The following is a 15,201-nucleotide window of genomic DNA, read 5'->3' on the forward strand; positions in this document are numbered from 1 at the left end:
AGATCTGGAATGCACATCCTGAGCGTGGTGGAGGCAGGTTTTAAGTGGCCTTAAAAAGGGAATCAGATTATTTGAAAAGAGAGGATTTGCTAAGCCAAAGAGAAAAGGCAGAGAACTACACTGATACAACAAGCCAAATGGTAATTGTCTACTGTCACGACGATTCTACATGTAAAAAGGCTTAGTCCATCAACTGCTGAAATCTTGGTCTCTATCTTTGTTGTCTTGAAACTTGACTCTTCCAATGTTCTGGGCATTCTTCACCCTCCATAAACTGTAGTACATTCAAACTTTGCTTGTATTGTGCCAAGCTGGGTGCTAGGTAAGATGCAATGCTTTTAAGAAGTTCTTCACAAATTAAATTGTCGATTGGAATATAATCAGAGAATGCTGGAAATATGTAGATCAGTTAAAGAGAAAAGATTGGTTACATAATTTCTGGTCATGAATTGTCTTTTCACAATTGTTCATTGACTTGCTGTGCATTTCCCTTTTTTGTTTCGAAGAGAAGTTTGTGTTTAGGAACTGGTATGATACTAGGTCCAATGCTAAAGTATTGTACCAAAAATTGAAATATTGTATATTTTGCATGAGTAAAACCACAAATTTCTTGCCCCTCAAAATCATCATGTTTATTTTGATATCTACGTGGGAATGAATTTGCTTTATATTTTCATTTCTGCAGAGATGTGCCCCTGCATCAATCCGTCTAATGGACAATACACAGTTCCAGTTTGGTAAGCAAATATGAATTCTTGAAATAGATTTTTATTTGCAATGATATACATTAATTTTTAAGTCTGTATTTTAGTTTATTGTATGACCTACGGATGTAAGGATGTAATAATTCAGTACTACATGAATTGACATTGAAAGCGTAAGGCCGAGACTGCCAAGTTAAATGATACTGTCAAACATAATGCATATTGTTGATTATCAGGAATCCTTTTTATCTGTTTTGTTTTAGCCATGGGCTAAAATTGTGGCTAAATCCAACTAATCACATTGACAAAGCTCCTGTTATGCTCTTTTAATAAATACATATTTTCTTTAAAATAAAAAAATTGCTTTTGCTCTCATCTCTGGCTTTGAGCCTTCAGTTCCAAAATGTAAAGCCAATCTAGCCATTTTAAGCTACAAGTATCTTCCTTGAATAGTAGATATTAATCCATTGAAATCTGTCTTGAGGCTGTTCAATGGCTTATTACGATCCCAACTTAGTTTTATTGACTTAAATTGCATCCTGTTGAGATTACCTGACGTCAGATCCAGCACTGGTTGCAGAGGGTTCAAGATATTTAAGGGTGGAATTTTAAGGATGGGGAGCGATCGGAGCTTGCCAGCCTGAGAGTCGGCATCTAACGTGCAACCACTGACTCTCAAACTCTCGCTGCCATGTGAGCGTTGATTGGATGGGGATAATTGTAAATGTCACTTTCCCACCCCACTTACTCCCACCAGCCTAAAAATTGATGCTGGATGGGAAAAGGTAATAGGTTAGGTAAATGGGTGGGTTTCCCATCCAAGGCCTTGCCTGCCCTAGTGTGAAATCGCATCTGGGTTTGGGTGGGCAGGTTCTCTGGGGGCGGGAAAGCCTGTCCATTCAATTTTGCGCTGCCCCCCAAACGTCAAAGTGCTGGTCATTTGTCGAATTGGTTTATACATTTTGTTGTTTAAAGGACTCTCTATGGTTTGTTAATTTATGCCTCCAGATCAATGCAACGCTAAAGCACTGTATGACTGTAATCTCTGCAAAGTTTCTGAACTTTTTCCACTTCATAAAATTGTGTGTGGAAGTCTGTAAATTGTTACCAACATGCATGAAGGAAAGAAACGTGATCAGGCAATCCATTAGACACTGCATTCACGAACACCATATTCTCCTATTCTAAGTGACGTGACTCCTGGTGTGAACAGCTTTCTGTATATTGAGTAAGGTGTGATATAAAATGGCAAACATCATAAATGAATACATAAAACCATTCAATAGTTACCGAATACTGTGTTTCAGTTACTGAGTCTACATTACTACCAGACTCTACCCAATCTGAATAATCCATAATGACAAAATAATCAGTGTTCTGTTACTTTTTACTTCTCAAAATATGATAACGGAGATTTTCGATTATCCTCCGTTGTAGTTTTCCAAAACAGCACATCACTTTTAATGATATAGGGGCCCAAAATTGCTTCGTGTTCCATCACTACAGAGCAAAAATACTGCATATGAGCACTAAGTGTTTAAAATGTCAAGTATAAAAACTTTATTTCAGTATTGGATGGTATTGTCTGATTGAGATTGGTGAGGAGAAAGGTTCACTGAACAAATGAACTCCAAGTTCATGTTTTTGATGTTTTTATTTTGTTTTTGTCTAAGTAACTAAAAGTTGCGCAAAATGGCTTAAAGGATCAAGGGAGGCTGCAGAAGGATTTGGAAAGGTTAGGAGAGTAGACGGAAGAAGTGGCAAGTGGAATACAACGTGGGAAAGTGTGAGGTTATGCACTTTGGTAGGAAGAATAGAGGCACAGACTATTTTCTAAATGGGGAGAGAATTCAGAAATTGGAAGCGCAAAGGGGCTTGGGATTCTATTAAGGTTAATTTGTAGGTTGAGTTGGTAGTTAGGAAGGCAAATGCAATGTTAGCATTCATTTTGAGAGGACTAGAATACAAAAGCTGAGGCTTTATAAGGCTCTGGTCAGATGCATTTGGAATATTGTGAGCAATTTTGGGCCCCGTATCTAAGGAAGGAGGTGCTGGCCTTGGAGAGGCTTCAGAGGAGTTCACAAGAACGAGCCTGGGAATGAAAGTCTTGACATATGAGGAGCGTTTGAGGACTGAGTCTGTACTCAATGGAGTTTGTAACGATGAGGGGAAAATCTCATTGAAACTTATACAATACTGAAAGGCCTGGATAGAGTGGACATGGAGATATTGTTTTCATTAGTAGGAGAGACTAGGATCCGAGGGCATGTTAAAGGACAAGGAGCAATCTAGTGTAAAAAGATGCGAAGGGAATTTCAGTATATTAAAAATGAATCTTGCCCAGATAAATCTGAATCAATGACAGGGAGGCTAAACTGTAACGGATCAAAGGATTGCCTTTAGAGAGGAGATGGTTCAGGTACAATCACGGTACATTCCCATGAGAGAATAGGTAGGGTCACCAAAGCCAGAGCTTCCTAGATGATGAAAGAGATAGAAAGTAAGATGAAACACAAGAAGGGCGTGTATTACAGTTTATAGTTTAATAACACATGTGGCTACCAGATTGAATTGATATAAAGTTCAGAGGGGAAGTGAAAAAGGAAATTGAGTCAAGGAGAGAGGGAAAAAAATAGTTACAATTAACACATAGAAGAATCTAAAGGTCTTCTATCGACATAAATAACAAGAGGAGGGCATGATCACCAAAAAAGGAGACCTGAACATGGCGGCAAAGGGTATGGTTGAGGTACTAAATGAGTAATTGGCATCTGTCTTTACCAAGGACGATGATGCTGCAAACATCAGTGGGAATGGTGGTGCAGGATGGGCTAAATAAACATCGATAAAGAGGATGTATTAGAAAATCGTGCTGTATTTAAAGTTGGAACCAAATGGGAGGCATCTGAAATGCTGAGGGAAACGAGTGGAAGTTGAGGAAGAACTAGCTACAATCTTCCAATTCTTATATAGGGGTGGTCCCAGAGGATTGGAGAATTGCAAATATCCCTGTTCAGAGAAGCCTCAGGATAAGCTCAGCAAATACAGGGCAGTCAGTTTAACCTCTGCGAGGGGAAGCTTTTAGAAACAATAATCCAGGACAAAATTAGCAATCTCGTTTAATGCAGATTAATTAAGGAAAGCTAGCACAAGACTTGTTAAAGGCAAATTGTGTTTAAGCAACTTGATTTTTTTATTATCATGAGGCAACAAAGCGGGTTGATGAGAACAATGTAATTAATAATGTTATAAACTTTCATGTTCGTGTTTGATAAAGTGCCACCATAACAGGCTCGCTAGCAAAGTTGGAACCCAGGAATAAAGGGGACATGGATATGAAGTTGACTGAGGAGCAGGAAATCGAATGTGGTGAATAGTTGTTTTTTTTAGACCAGAGTAAGGTATACCTTTGTATTCCTCAGGGGTTGGTACTGGGACCACTGTTTTTCTTGATACATATTCATGACTTGGACATAGCATGATTTCAAAATTTGCAAATGATGCAAAATTTGGAAGTGTTGAACTGTGAGGAGGACAGCGATAGACTCCATCAGGACATAGGCTGGTGGAATGGGTGGACAAGTGGCATATGAATTTTAAAGCAAGGAACTGTGAACTGATGGATTTTGGTAGAGAAAAAGCTCTCGGCTGGTTGGAATCAGACCTGGCACAAAGGAAGATGGTTCTGGATGTTGGAGCTCAATCATCTCAGTCCCAGGACATTACTTCAGGAGTTCCTCACAGTGGTGTCCTAGGCCCAACCATCTTCAGCTGCTTCATCAGGGACCTTCCCTCATTAGGTTGGAAGTGATCATGTTTGATGATGATGGAATAATTTTCAGCATCATTCGTGACTCCTCAGATATTGAAGCAGCCTATATCCAAATGCAACATGACCTGGACAATACCTGGGCTTGGGCTGACATGTGGCAAGTAACCTTCGCGCCAGACAATGACCATCTCCAACGAGAGAGAATTCAACCATCGCCCCTTGACATTCAGTGCCTTTACCATCACTGAATGCTCCACTATCAACGCCCTTCAGGATAAAGCAGGCTTCTTGATTGGCACCCTATTCACAAACATCCACTCCCTCTCCATCATGCAGTGACAACGCTGCCTACCATCTACAAGATGCACTGCAGGAACTCACCAAGGCTCCTCAGACAGCGTCTTCCAAACCTACGATTGCTACCATATAGGAAGACACGGGCACACCACCAACTGGATTTTTCCCTCCAAGTCGCCCACCATCCTGACTTGGAAGTTAATCGCTGTTCCATCACTGTCACTGGGTCAGAATCCTAGAACTCCCTCCCTAACAGCACTGTGGGTGTGTCAACACCACATGGACCGCAGTGGTTCAAGAAAGCAGCTCATCACCGCCACCTCAAGGACAGTAGGGTTGAGCAATAAATGCTGGCCTGGCCAGTGATGCTGAAATCACATGAATCAATAAAAACAAAGGACAAAAGAGGATAGGTAATATAAACTAAAGGGTGAAATTCTAAAGGGGTGCAAGAACACTGAGACCTAAGTGCACAAATCGGTGCACATAGACAAATCAGCTCCTGGGTTTTCTAATTGGAGGCATAGAGTACGAAAGCAAATACTTATGAAACACTGGTTTGATCTCAACTAGAGTACAATGTCAAGTTTTGTACACCATGCAATAGCAAGGATGCAAAGGCTTTAGAGAGTGAAGAAAAGATCTATTGGAATGCTCCTGGGGTTGAGGAGTTTCAGTTATGTGGCTCAATTGGGGAAGGTAGGGTAATTGCTCTTCTGGAAAGAGGAGGTTTGATAGAGATGCTGAAAATCTTGGGGGGCATAGACAAAGTAGATCGAGAGAAACTTTCCCCATAAATGGAAGGGCGAGTGTAACAGAAGACACAATGACTGATAAAATATTCAAAGGCAGCATGAAGAGAAACTTCTTCATTTAGGGATGTGTGTATTTGCACAAAAGGAAAAGATGTGGTTTGCACACGTAGACTCAAACTAACACACAGCAGGTTTTATTGAAAGAGATATTCTTGGCTCTTCACAGAATACAAAACAAAGTAAAACAGCAGCCTGTGCAAACGCCCTAATGACATCACCATCAAATCATGTGATCCACTCTTAAATGAACCTGCAACCCGTTTAAATATATAACACTAACAGTGGTTTTAAAAGTAGAGTTATTGCTTTGGGTACCATCAGTGATCGCACCTAAAATTGTGTTGAGAAGTCTTCACCTGCCCCCATTTCTAGTCACTAATTTGCATATCATTGAATACAAAATCTCCCACAAACCAGCAATCAGCAGTGTTTTAAAACTTAATTTAAAAAAATGTCATCTTTGCTTTTTTTAAGAAATGTTCCTTGTGGATTTAAGAGTGATAACTTGGTGCTGTTTAATACAGCTGAAAATGAGTTTATCACAAGAAATAAGGATTTTTAAATCCGTGCAATACCACGCAAAATACTATTTTAAGTTGCTAAAAATGGTAATAGACCAAAACATTTTCTAGTTGGATACAGTACAGTAGTGAGCTTCTTAAATAAAAATGCATAACACATGTATTGGTGTCACTGCAGCCAATAGTTTTTTTGAACCTACTCAAAGGCCTGTTTTTTTTTAAAAAGTGCAATTACAGGGAGCTCCAATGCTGATGGTTCACCTCGGGGCATGGCCAGTTTTTGTGAGCCTGCTTCTAACACACTGTTTTAAAGCTGACGTGAAAGATTGTGGAAACTCATTGCATTAAATTTACATTTAATTCTGTGGTCTTTTGCACATGTTATGCTAAAATGCTGGGCTGGAATGTTTAAATAGACTGAAAAGCTGATTAATCTCTAACTGCTCACTACCTGTACTGTGTTTAAAGTTGAGCTAAGCAATGATCAACTCTGAATATTACATTATTGTAATGTCAATCATTGCAGTATATTTAAAACATAGATGTCTGACATGGCTCAGTTAATGAACATTTATACTGCTTTCACCTTTTCGTCGGCTTTTCAGTACTGTAATAGTTAGGCAGACAAGAATGGGTTTTCAACTTTAATGTGCCTTTTGTCCCTATGAATGATTATTCCTTTAAGCTTTGTTGTATTTGTATTTTCTGGGCGTTCCCAGAATATAATTAATACTAAGTAAAGTGTGATATTACTTTGAGGAGGACTTGGAGACCAATAATGAACAATGTCCAAACAAATAATATGAATTAGGAGAATGGAGCTTTATCAAATTTATTTTTTTGTGCTTCCTTGAAGGTTTGTAATATTTCATTTATGACAATTTTGTAAGCATTTTTGTGTTCAATTCTTGCAAATTGTCAGCTAAGTGCTCCCAATCAAATGGAAAAGCTGCAATTGCCAAAATTCATTATCAGCACTGTAAATATGTTGGTCAAATTATCAGCCCATATAGATGGGTTTGTTATTTAAAATCCAAATGAATGTGGCATTTCCAATTAAAATATGATCTTTCAAAACAGGACATGCACTAAAACCACAAGTGGCCTCAATTTTTACTTCATTTTTGGATGGACTGAAAAAGTTCTACATTACTAAGGTATGTTCAATTTTTCAGTTCTTAACATTGTAAAGTAATTCTAAATAAATTTAGAAAAATAAGATAGGAATAACTCATGGAAGCTAAAATTTCAGCACAAACAATGATGTTTTCTAAATCATTATGCAGCTTTTGTCAAAATTGTTAGGATATTTGTAAATTACCACCAAGAAGAACAATTTAAGGTGAGTCAGACGGTCTCAGCTTCTGCCCACCATTAACCTTACTAAAACGTAATAATTTGCTTTCATTGCATATAGTATGGTATCTAATGACCTTGTCACAAAATCCCCTTTCGCGCACATCCACATCCAGCCCATTTTTGTGTTGATGTGGTGTATATGAACTTCCAAAAGGCATTTGATGAAGTTCCATACAACATATTTGTGAGCAAAGATAGAGCTTATGGAATACAAGGGATAATAGGAACATGGATACAAAATTGGCAGAGTGGCAGGAAACAGCAGTGGTGAATGGTTGTTTTATGAACTGGAACAAGGCTTATATAGTAGAGTTCTCCAGGGATAAATGTTAGGACTGCTGTTCTTTCTGATGCATATTAACAACTTACAACTAGATGTACTGGGCACAATTTCAAAATTCAAATGATATGCAACTTGAAAGAATTATGAAGAAGATAGTGTAGAATTTCAAAAACCCAGACACATTTGTGGAATAGGTGGACAAATGGCAGGTGAAATTTAGTGCAGAAAAGTGTGAAGTGAGTACGTTTCAGCAGAAGCTAGTGAGCAACATTTAGCATAAACATGCAGAACTAACTTTATTGTTGACAATATTCTTGAATTTTAAAGAAAGGTGTTTTTTCCATAAAAGTCAAGTGGTTTTTGTCCCAGTAGAGATCATGGCACATCCACATCCAGCCCATGTGAAAGTACAAATTGCTACTGCGGCATTTGTAGTCTGTCTAAATTATATTGAAAAGCATGTCGTTTTTGCACGTTTTGAATAGTTTAAAAGTGATGCCTTGCTTTGAATGCATTCATTCTATTTCCTGTTTACTAATGGGAAGTTGAGATCAAACAATTTGTGATTTTTCAGCTTTACTCCCTTTATTCCACCTCCAATTAAACAACTAACAATGGAGGAGACTCCACAAATATCTCTACCCACAATGATGATGGGGCCTAGAATGTAAGTGCAGAAGACAAAACTAAAGCATTTGAAACCATCGTCAGCCACAAGTCCCAGGTAGATGACCCATGTTGGCTTCTTCCTGAGGTCCCTATCATCACATCATTTTTATAAGACATTCTTCAGTCAATTAGTTTCACTCCATGTGATATTTAGAAACAGCTGAGTACACTTCATACAGCAAAAACTATGGGCCTTAACAATATTTTGGCTGTAGTGCTGAGGACCTGTTCTCCTGACTAGTCTCACACCGTGCCAATCAATTCCCATACAATTACAACACTGGAATCTATTTGACAAAGTGGAATATTGCCCAGGCATGTCCTGTGCATAAAAAAGCAGGACAACTCCAACCCAGCCAATCATCACCCTAATTAGTCTACTCCCAATCATCAGAGTGATGGAAAGTTTCATCAGCACTGCTATTGAGCATCACTTAATCATCAGTAAGCACTTTATTGATGCTCAGCTTGAGTTTCACTGGGACTACTTGGCTCCAAACCTCATTCGGTTCCTCAAACCTCTAAACATGGACAATAGAGCTGAATTTTTTTTTTGATTTACAGGATGGAAGCAGGCCCTTTGGCCCAACTTGTCCATGCCGCCCTTTTTTTTTTAAACCCCTAAACTAGTCCCGCATTTGGCTCATATCTCTCTATACCCATCTTATCCATGTAACTGCCTAAATGCTTTTTATAAGACAAAATTGTACCTGCCTCTACTACTATCTCTGGCAGCTTGTTCCAGACACTCAACACCCTGTGTGTGAAAAAATTGCCCCTCTGGATCCTTTTGTATCACTCACCTCTCACCTTAAACCTATGCCCTCTAGTTTTAGACTCCCTACCTTTGGGAAAAGATATTGACTATCTAGCTGATCTCTGCCTCTCGTTATTTTATAGACCTCTATAAGATCATTCCTCAGCCTTCTCTGCTCAAGAGAAAAAAGTCCCAGTCTATCCTGCCTCCTTATAACTCAAATCATCAAATCCCAGTCGGATCCTAGTAAATCTCTTCTGCGCTCTTTCTAGTTTAATAATATCCTTTCTATAATAGGGTGACCAGAAGTGTATACAGTATTCCAAGTGTGCCTTACCAATGTCTTGTACAACTTCAACAAGACATCCCAACTCCTGAACTCAATGTTCTGACCAATGAGACCAAGCATGCTGAATGCCTTCTTCACCACACTCCACCTGTGACTCAATTTTCAAGGAGCTATGAACATGTACCCCTAGCTCTCTTTGCTCTGTAACTCTCCCCAGCGCCCTACCATTAACTTAGTAAGTCCTGCCCTGGTTCAATCTACCAAAACGCATCACCTCGTATTTATCTAAATTAAACTCCATCTGCCAGTTGTCAGCCCAATTGATCAAGATCCCGTTGCAATCTGAGATAACCTTCTTCACCGTCCATTATGCCACCAATCTTGGTGTCATATGTAAACTTACTAACCATGCCTCCTATATTCTCATCCAAATCATTAATATAAATGATGGTCACAGATCTCCAGTTTGAAAAACAACCGTCTACAACCACCCTCTGGCTTCTGTCATCAAGCCAATTTTGTATCCATTTAGCTACCTCACCCTGGATCCCATGAGATTTAACCTTATGCAACAACCCACCATGCGGTTCCTTTGCAAAGGTCTTGCTAAAGTCCATGTAGACAACAACTGCACTGTCCTTGTCTACCTTCTTGTTTTCCCTTCAAAAAACTCAAATCAAATTTGTGAGATATGATTTTCCACTCTCAAAGCCATGCTGACTGTCCCTAACAGTCCTTGTGTCTCTAAATGCCTGTAGATCCTGTCTCTCAAAATACCTTCCAACAACTTACCCACCACAGATGTGAGGCTCACCGGCCTGTAGTTCCCAGGGTTTTCCCTGCAGCCCTTTTTAAACAAAGGCACAACATTTGCCACCCTCCATTCTTCAGGCACCTCACTTGTGACTATCGATTCAAATATCTCTGCTAGGGGACCCACAATTTTCTCCCTAGCCCCTCTCAATGTCCTGGGATACACTTCATCAGGTCCCAGGGATTTATCTACCTTGATGCGCTTTAAGACTTCCAGCACCTCCTTCTCTGTAATATGTACACTCCTCAAGACATCATTATTTATTTCCCCAAGTTCCCTGACATCCATGCTTTTCTCAAAAGTAAATACTGATGAGAAATATTCATTTAGGATCTCACCCATCTCTTGTGGATCCGCACATTGTTGATTCTTAAAAGGCTCTACTCTCTCCCTTGTTACTCTTTTGCCCTTTATGTATTTGTAGAAGCTCTTTGGATTCTCCTTTGCCTTATTTGCCAAAACAATTTTGTGTCCCCTTTTTGCCCTCCTGATTTCTCTCTTAACTCTACTCCTACACCCCCTATACTCTTCAAGGGATTCATTTGATCCCAGCTGCCTATGCATGTCATGTGCCTCTTTCTTCTTCTTGACCAGGGCCTCAATATCCTGAGTCATCCAGGGTTCCCGACGTCTGCCAGCCTTGCCCTTCCTTCACTCGAAGAGGAATGTGTTTAACCCCCCCCCCCCCCGAATTATGGTCACCGGTCCCAAAGTGATCCCTCATTAACACTTCTGTCACCTGCCCTTATTTCCCATGAAGAGGTCAAGTTTTGCCTCCTCTCTAGTCAGGCCAACCACATACGGAATAAGAAATTCCTCCTGAATACACTCAACAAATTTCTCTCCATCCAACCTCTAATACTATAGCTGTCCCAGTCAATGTTGGGAAAGTTAAAATCCCCTACTATTACCACCCTATTTTTCTTGGAGCTATCTGTAATCTCCTTGCATATTTGCTCCTCAATTTCCTGCTGACTATTGAGGCCTGTAGTACAGCCCTACCAAAGTGATTTCCCCCTTATTTCTCAGTTCTACCCATATAAACTCAGTGGCCGAACCCTCTGATATATCCCCTCTCAGTACTGCCATGATTTCCCTAATCAAAAATGCAACTTCCCCTCCTCTCTCACCTCCTGTTCTATCTTTCCTATAGCATCTGTACCCTGGAACATTGAGCTGCGAGTCCTGTCCCTCCCTTAGCCATAGTTTCAGTAATTGCTATAATATCTCAGTCCCACATACCCATCCATGCCCTGAGTTCATCTGCCTTGCCTGTCAGGCCTCTTGCTTTGAAATAAATGCAGTTTAATCTGGACTTCCTTGCTCTCTGCCCTGCTTTTGCCTGATCTATCTGGTACTAGGATTACTGACACTGCCTTTACTACTAATCTGCTGTCCTCAACCTCCTCTTCTGTCTCCCTACTGTTTTGGGTCCCCCCCCCCGCTGCCGCCGCCACCGCCGCCAAACTAGTTTAAACCCTCCCGAGTGGCTCTAGCAAATCTCCCCACCAGGATATTAGTCCCCCTCCAGTTCAGGTGTAACCCGTCCCTCTTGAACAGGTCACCCCCTTCCCCAGAAGAGATCCCAATAATCCAAAAATCTAATTCCCTGCCACCTGCGCCAGCTCTCAAGCCACGCATGCATCTGCCAAATCTTCCTATTCCTACCCTCACTAGCCCGTAGCACCAGTAGTAGTCCAGAAATGACTACCTTCGAGGTCCTGCACTTTAGCCTTCTGCCTAACTCTCTATATTCACACTTCAGGACCTCATCCCTTTTCCTACCTATGTCGTTGGTACCAATATGTGCAACGACCTCTGGCTGCTCACCTTCCTCCTTAAGAATGTTCTGCAACCGCTCAGAGACATCCTTGACCTTGGCACCAGGGAAGCAACACACCATCGCGGAGTTTCGATCGCAGCCACAGAAATGCCTGTCTGTGGCTCTAACTAGCGAATCCCCTATTACTACAGCTTGCTTGCTCTTTGCCCGACCCCGAATTATAAGTTGAGGTGAGAGTTGACTGCCCTGCCCTTGATACCAAAGCGACATTTGAATGTGTGGGACATCGAGAAGCCCGAGTGAAATTGAATCCGTAGGTCAGAGTCCTCAGCCCATTTTCCTTTGCTTCATCAATTACCTTTTTTCCATGATTAGGTCAGAAGTGGGAGCATTCACTGATGATTGCACAGTATTTATTTCTATTCCTGAGACACTGAAACTGTCTGTGCTCTCACTCAGACCTGTATAAGTCAGATTTGGGCTAATAAGTGGCAAGTAACATTACCTGGAATTACTATGGTACGAATGACCATCTCCAATAAGTGAGCATCTAATTACCTCCCCATGACATTCAGTGGTTTACTGTCGCTAAAATCCCCCACCATGAATATCCTGTGGTCGCCATTGACCGCAAATCTCACTGGATGGGTTATGCAAATAATGGCGACAAGAACAAGTCCGAGGCCTGTTACTCTGCAATGGAAAACTCTCGCCCTTACTCCTTAAACCCTTTCCACAAACTTCCTGGCATGAGCCAGGAGTGTGATAAAATAGTCTCCTCTTTCCTCGGTTCCAACAATGCTCAAGATCCTTGACAGCTTTCAGGACAACACGGCCCATCCACCACCTTCAACACTCACTCCCTCCATCACTGGTGCACAGTGACAACATTACGTACCATCTATATGAAACACTACAGTAACTCACCAAGGCTTCTTTGATAGCACCTTTCTAAATTTGTAACTTCTACCTCACTGAAGGACAAGGGAAGCAAATGTATGAGAAAACCACCACCTGTTAGCCACCAAAAGAGAAAATGCTGGAAAATCTCAGCAGGTCTGGCAGCATCTGTAAGGAGGGAAAAGAGCTGATGTTTCAAGTCCAGACGACCCTTTGTCAAAGCTAAAAGGCATAGAAAGTGGGAGATATTTATACTGCAGGGTGAGGGAATGAAAGGTGAGTCATAGCCACAGAAACAAGGGGAAAAGACTGCGAATAGCTGTCCACAGAGAGAATAAAGGGTGTGAATGAACAAACATCTGAGAAGCTCAAAGGAAGATGGAGGGGGGGAGGAAAGTAGATGGGACAGAGGTAAGATGTAGAAAAGGAGAAGTAAGGGAAGGAGGGCAAGGTAGGGGGTAAGAGTTGTGGGGGTGGGGGGGGGGGAAAAATGAAGAAAGACAATTAAAAAAAATAAAAGGTAGTAAAAAATTAAACAAAATAGAATGAAAACAAAAGGGTCAAGGTGGGGTAGAGCAAATTATCTGAAGTTGTTGAATTCGATGTTGAGACCAGAAGGCTGTAAAGTGCCCAGTCGGAAGATGAGATGCTGTTCCTCCAGCTTGCGTTGAGCTTCACTGGAACATTGCAGCAGGCCAAGGACAGACATGTGGGCATGGGAGCAGGATCGTGTGTTAAAATGGCAAACAACCGGAAGGTCAGGGTCCTGATTGCACACAGACCGAAGGTGCTCAGCAAAACCTGTTATCCACCTATTTATTTTTTAAAAATCTGTCAAAGGAACTAAGTTCTTGGTTATCAGTTAGTGTGTAATAACTCCAATGTGTGATTAACTTGATAATTCATCTTTTATGATCTTGGTTTAAAAACTCAATGTTGTTGCACTTTTTAAATTCTCTCCATGGGGCGTGGGCACCACTGGCAGGGCCAGCTTTTGTTTCCCATCCTTAATTACCTTTGAACTGAGTGGCTTGCTAAACCATTTCAGAGGCCAGTTAAGATTCAAGCATCTTGCTGTGGATCTGGAGTCACAGGTAGGCCAGACAGAGTAAGGATGGCAGATTTCCTTCCAGATTTGATTTAATCCCTTTTCATGGAATTGGAGATGTTTCCCCTTCCTAAATGTGTCATTAGAACCTGGTGGTTATTTTAAAATGCATTTAATTACACTATTCAAGTGTAAATATTTAAAATATATCTGGTTTTAGATGCAGCATCCTTACGCCTTCAAATTTTGTTTAATAATCTCATACTTTTATTTCCACAGTTCAAGGGATTTGATCCCAATGAGTTGTGTGTAGCTACCCTACTTTTTGAGGGTAGTCGAGAAAAGGTTCTTCAACAGGAAAAGCATGTTTACGATATTGCTGCCAAAGTTGGGTAAGACTTCAAAAAATAAAAGTAGACTGTCTAGTGAGTTCAAAAGGTTACTTTTCTATTTCCAATTATATACGATACTGTTACATATGACTACCATGAAGACATTAAGAATCTATAAAGTTCTATAATAACATACAATGGAGAAGTGAACATAAAGGAGAAGTTATTGTATCTGAGATGGAGAATAAAATCAATAGCTGTTAAAGTTGTCCACAGCCACTTTGGCCTTTTTACAAATATCTGCATCCCGCTTGCTTTAATCTTTGCTGCATAAACACAGCATAAGAAATAGGAGCAGGAATGGGCCTTTTAGCCACTTGAACCTGATCAGCAAGTCAACAAACTCATAAGAACATGGCTGATCTGATCCTGAACTCAGCTGCACTTTCCTGTGCCTCCCCCATAACCCTCAGCTTTCGGGCAGTTGAAGAATCTGTTTATCTCAGCCTTGAATATATTGAATGACCAGTGTTAAATAGTACGACTACTTCCTTAATAATCAGTTCCAGCATTTTCCCAATGGGGAATGTTAGGTTAACTGGACTATAGGCCCAAATCTTTTGCTCAGGGACAGATCCCTATTCCCAACCCTGGTCAGACAAAAATAAATAACACTTACCTTCCTCTGATTTTTCTGGTCAATTTTCCAATGGAGGCTCCTGAAGAATTCAGTCTGCGTAGGAACAGAGAGGAACCACATGGAAACTACAGCAGTAACTGTCATATTCTGATAAGTAAGAGTTTAAATGTCCCAAAGTTGCTTTGGAAAAACTACAGAGCAAATTTAAGTTGCAAGAC

At 40.6% G+C, this 15,201-nt stretch overlaps 1 protein-coding gene across 5 annotated transcripts in view; it reads left to right on the forward strand.

Annotated features, from left to right (window-relative positions):
- agps (alkylglycerone phosphate synthase) overlaps positions 1-15,201 on the forward strand; it is a 136,870-nt gene that overhangs the window by 89,872 nt on the left and 31,797 nt on the right. For all 5 annotated transcript variants that reach the window (XR_013499550.1, XR_013499551.1, XM_078228480.1 and 2 more), the window contains exons 12-14: positions 686-737; positions 7,190-7,266; positions 14,291-14,403. Coding sequence is in view for 3 of the 5 variants with exons in the window: in XM_078228480.1 (XP_078084606.1) it covers positions 686-737; positions 7,190-7,266; positions 14,291-14,403 (242 nt within the window). In the remaining 2 variants the exon portion in view is untranslated. The remainder of the gene's footprint in view (positions 1-685; positions 738-7,189; positions 7,267-14,290; positions 14,404-15,201) is intronic.

This window comes from Mustelus asterias, chromosome 14 (genome assembly GCF_964213995.1).
Source record: "Mustelus asterias chromosome 14, sMusAst1.hap1.1, whole genome shotgun sequence".
Lineage (NCBI taxonomy): Eukaryota > Metazoa > Chordata > Chondrichthyes > Carcharhiniformes > Triakidae > Mustelus > Mustelus asterias.